The 4,976-nt window shown below is 49.7% G+C and overlaps 1 protein-coding gene across 1 annotated transcript; it reads right to left on the bottom strand.

Annotated features, from left to right (window-relative positions):
• Positions 1-3,032: 3,032 nt before the first annotated feature.
• Positions 3,033-4,438, bottom strand: LOC123070649 (probable 3-hydroxyisobutyrate dehydrogenase-like 1, mitochondrial). Its single transcript, XM_044493933.1, has one exon. It carries the CDS (start codon positions 4,354-4,356, stop codon positions 3,328-3,330), a length of 1,029 nt encoding a protein of 342 aa, XP_044349868.1. The 5' UTR covers positions 4,357-4,438; the 3' UTR covers positions 3,033-3,327.
• Positions 4,439-4,976: the final 538 nt, after the last annotated feature.

Here is a 4,976-nt window from a genome sequence, read left to right as displayed (position 1 = left end):
GAACTTACCAGTAAGCCTTTGGATGGAGGCATTGAAAACAACTGCACACATCCTAAATCTTGCTCTAACTAAGTCAGCACCGAGCACACCTTACGAGATGTGGGCGGGAAAGAAACCGAGCTTGAATTGCTTGCGAGTGTGGGGCTGCCCGGCTGAAGCTAAAGTATTCAATCCACATATTAAGAAATTGGACCCAAAGACAGTTAGTTGTTTTTTCATTGAGTACCCTCATAGAGGAAAAGGATATCGGTTTTATTGCCCAGGCCATACCACCAAGTTTGTGGAAACCAGGCAAGCGGTGTTTTTTGAGGATAATGAAGTCACTGAGGTTAGGGCGATTGATCTTGAGGAGAAGCGGGTGTACGTCCCATCCCCGACTATCCAACAGAACTTTATCCCTATGCCTAATATGCACGAGACACCTACTGGTGATCCTGAACCTGAAGTGGATCCTCAATCTGACGAGGAGCCTCAGCATAATGACGATCCTCAGCATGATGAGGATCCTCGGCCAAATGATGATCCTCAGCATGATGAGGATCCTCGGCCAAATGATGATCCTCAGCCCAATGTTAATCCCCAACCTTCTCGGGCAAGAAGAAATGCACATACTAATGAGCCTATGAGAAGATCACAACGGGAAAAGAAAAAGGCCGTCTCCAGCGATTATGTCACTTTCATGTGTGAGGATGAAAATGACATAGGGAAAGCACAAGATCCGACCTCATATAAAGAAGCGACTAAAAGTCAAGACTCGTCCAAATGGTTGGTCGCCATGGAAGACGAATTGAAATCTATGAGCTCGAATGATGTTTGGGACTTAGTAGAAGTTCCTGATGGAGCCAAAATGGTAGGCTGCAAGTGGGTCTACAAAACCAAATATGATTCTAAAGGGAACATCGAAAGGTTCAAAGCGAGACTTGTAGCAAAAGGTTATACACAAAGGGAGGGGATTGATTAAAATGATACCTTCTTGCCTGTGTCAACTAAAGATTCTTTTAGAATTATCATGGCACTTGTAGCTCATTATGATTTTGAGCTGCATTAAATGGATGTCAAGATGACATTTTTGAATGGTGACTTAAAAGAAGAAGTTTACATGACTCAACCTGAAGGTTTTGTCGTGGAAGGAAAAGAACATATGGCATGTCGTTTAAAGAATCCATATATGGTAAGCTTCAAGGCAGTGGTACCTCAAGTTCGATGAGATTATTAGAACTTTTGGTTTTAAAGAAAATGAAGTGGAAAATTGCATTTATGTTAAATTCAAAGGCAGTAGGTTCATAATTTTGGTCCTATATGTGGACGATATTCTATTGGCTTGCAGCGATAAAGATATGTTGCATGAGACCAAAAGATTTTTGTCCTCAAAATTTGACATGAAGGATCTCGGTGAAGCCTCGTATGTCCTTGGCATTGAGATTCATCGAGATAGGTCCAAAGGAACACTAGAACTATCACAAGAGGCATACTTTGAGAGAGTATTAAAGAAATACAATATGCATCAGTGCTCTTCCTCGCCTGCCCCCATAGTCGAGGGTGATAAGTTTGGGACATTCCAATGTCCGAGGAACCAAAATGAAACTGACCAAATGAAGTCGGTTCCTTATGCTTCAGTTGTTGGAATCATCATGTATGCTCAAGTTTGTACATGCCTTGACTTAGCTTTTGTAACCGGGATGCTTGGCAGATTTCAATTTAATCCAGGACCGGACCACTGGAAGGCCGCAAAGAAAGTTTTGCGTTATATGCAAGGTATTAAAAATTCCATGCTTACATATAGAAAGTCCAATAACCTGGAAGTTATTGGTTACTCGGACTCTGATTTTGCCGGGTGTGTGGATAGTAAGAAATCCACGTCAGATTATATATTCACACTCGCTGGAGGAGCCATATTGTGGAAAAGCTCCAAGCAAACTATATATAGTTGCCTCATCTACGATGATGGCAGAATCTAGCATGTTTTGAGGCCACTAGGCAGGTTGTATGGTTAAAGAATTTCCTTCCCGGACTTAAAGTGGTTGACAACATTTCCAAACCACTGACATTGTACTGCGATAATGAACTCACGGTTTTCTATGCAAATAACAACAAGTCAAGTGTTGTTGCCAAGCACATCGACATAAAATACCGTGTTGTTCAACATAGAATCCAGGATCAAACTATTAATGTTAAGCATATCCGTATGACACGTATGCTTGCGGATCCGCTCACTAAAGGCTTACCACCAATACATTTCGTGAGCATGTAGCCGGCATGGGATTATTGAAAGCCTCTTGATTCTGGAATTATGGGACCGCTAATATAAACCACTCCCCATAAAGTAATATGTATTCCACTTCAAAATAGGATGCGCGCTATGAGTATTGCGGTTCAATGGCATTTCATTGGCTGTAATAACACCTTACTCTAGTGTATCATTCCTATGGAGAATGGGCAAAAGTTATTGAGCCTAACGATCAAGGGGGAGAATGTTGGAATTGATCTTAAGGCCCAATGGGCTGAACAGAAAAGAAAAGGAAAGAGGATAAGCTAACGTGAGGGAAGGGGGTAACGAACCAACGTTCGTACCCCTCAACCCCAACTCATGCGCCTTGATCGGGGCACCCTAACCAACAAGTGGTTTTGGTCCTCGTCGCCAGCGCACACATAAAAGATGGGGGAGCAGCCGGTACCTGCGATCTGATTAGTTCACGTAAGGTTTTCTTCTGCTCCCCACATCCCAAAACCCTTACCGATCTAGGGGAGCGCTGCACGACGGGAAGATCATCTCCAAGCTCTGCCCCTGTCTCAGGGCAGTGCCGCTGGCGCCCAGAGGGACGCCGCTACCTGCAGCGAGCATCTTCACCGAGCCTGCATCAAGCAGGCACAGGCCTTCACATCGCCTACACCAATGGCTTCTTCCATTGGTGGTAAGACCACTAAATCATCTCTCTGATTGATGCAATTAGGTGATCTAGTGTCTGACTTACGATTTGTTAAGTAGATCCTACGGGATTAATTGTCCAACAATCTGAAGCAAGAAAAACACATTGCGGCAAATATAACCCGTTAACACAGGGTGAGCTACATTCAATATTCTAGTTTCACTGCCAAGTTGATCGACAATCACTACAGACTGATTTGCCAAATAGGACTATAGGAGTAGTTGAATATTATCAATACAAGTGAAAAACTCCATTTTTGCAATCTTATTTGAACCTTAGAGCACTGTAAAGCATGAACAGACAGAGCATGCAGAAGTCCCATATCCACAAGGGAACACAGCAGGAGACAATTCTCTCGTGTTGCATTGCATCAACCAAGCTCTCGTAGGCTTTCACAGTTTCACTCCCCTTTCTTGTCAAGGCAGGTGTTGTTGAGCCGCTCGACTGCCAGTATCAGCGCCTGCGTGCCGAGCCCGCCCTCGCCGTGGGCAAGCAGCGACACGTAGAGCTGGTGCGCGAGCGCGAGCCCCGGCAGCGCCAGCCCCATGGTCTGGCACTCGGACAGGCAGATCCCGAGGTCCTTGACGAAGTGCCGGACGTAGAACCCGGCCGCCATGTCGCGCTCCAGCATCCGCTTCCCGTACAGGTCCAGCGACTTGGACCCCGCGGCGCCCGTGGAGATGGCCTCCAGCCACTTGCCCACGTCCAGCCCGGCCTTGTGCGCGTACACCATGCCCTCCACCAGTCCCACCATGGTGGACGCGATGGCGATCTGGTTGCCCAGCTTCGCGCGCTGCCCCGCGCCCGGCCCGCCCATGTAGAGGGCGTTGCCCATCAGCTTGAAGAGGGGCGCCAGGCGGGCCACCACGGCCGCGTCACCGCCGGCGAAGATCGAGAGGCAGGCGTTGCGGGCGCCCCGGTCGCCGCCTGACACGGGGGCGTCGACTGCGGCGCAGCCGGCCCCCGCCGCGGCCGCAGCTATCTCGGCCGCGAGGGTGGGGTCGGAGGTGGTCATGTCGACGAGGACGCCGCCTGGGGCGAGGCCGGCGAGAGCGCCCGTGGAGGGGTCGAGGGACGTGGAGCGGACGTCGGAGGGGAAGCCGACCATGAGGAAGATGACGTCAGCGACGGCCGCGGCGGCGCGCGGGCTGTCCACGAGGCGGGCGCCGCTAGAGACGAGGCCCTGGGCCTTGGAGGGCGTGCGGTTGTATACGGTGAGCGCGTAGCCGGCGGCGAGGAGGTGGCCGGCCATGGACTGGCCCATGACGCCCGTCCCCACCCACCCGATGCGTGTGGTATCAGGAGAGATCGGACGGTCGGCGACGCTCCCGGCGGTGTCGGACGACGACATGGCTGTTGTGGCGGCGGCGGTGGCAAGCGGAAGGCGCGGGAGGCGGCGAGCGAGAGATCGGGAGATGGAGGCGAGCATTTGTGGGCGGAGTGCCGGCCTGATAATCGATAAAATTATCTGGACGTGCTATGAATTGTCCTAAATGCCCTCTGTTGTTGCCACATCAGCAGATAAGGGCATCTCGCGTGAGGCCATAATAGCAGCCAGTTACAGTGCACCTCCTGTCCATTCTCGAGAAATGTCATTTTTACCCCCAACATCATGTTGAAGATCGTATTGATGATACTCCCTCCGTCCGAAAATACTTCTCATCAAAATGGCGGACGGAGGGAGTACAACTTTACGATCAGAGGTCATTCTACGGATTGGATGATGATACGGAAGGAAGTTCGGCTTTTGCCAATGACAGCCCACCAACCACGCAAATCGTGAAGACCTGCTTAGACGATCAAGTCATTTTTTATATCAATGACCGCAAGTTTTATTCCATTTTGGTATCGGGAAGCTCTGCATCCGAACTTTTCTCACCAAATATATGAAGGGAAACGTTTGGTGCCGACGGACCGTACGAGTTTTCCGCCGGTCGAGCGTGCGACGTCGGCTCAGGCCACGACCCGCCACGTCCTCTGTATATAGGCCCACGGGCTCTTATCTCTCTTAACAACAGCCACTCATTCCACCTTATCCATTCTTCCCCA

Source organism: Triticum aestivum, chromosome 3B (genome assembly GCF_018294505.1).
Source record: "Triticum aestivum cultivar Chinese Spring chromosome 3B, IWGSC CS RefSeq v2.1, whole genome shotgun sequence".
In the NCBI taxonomy this organism is placed as follows: Eukaryota; Viridiplantae; Streptophyta; class Magnoliopsida; order Poales; family Poaceae; genus Triticum; species Triticum aestivum.
The sequence above is the reverse complement of the archived record's forward strand: the minus strand, read 5'-3'. Positions and strand labels throughout refer to the sequence as shown.

Excerpts from the sequence above, each read along its gene's own strand:
- LOC123070649 (XM_044493933.1), bottom strand. The coding sequence starts at position 4,356 with ATGCTCGCCTCCATCTCCCGATCTCTCGCTCGCCGCCTCCCGCGCCTT.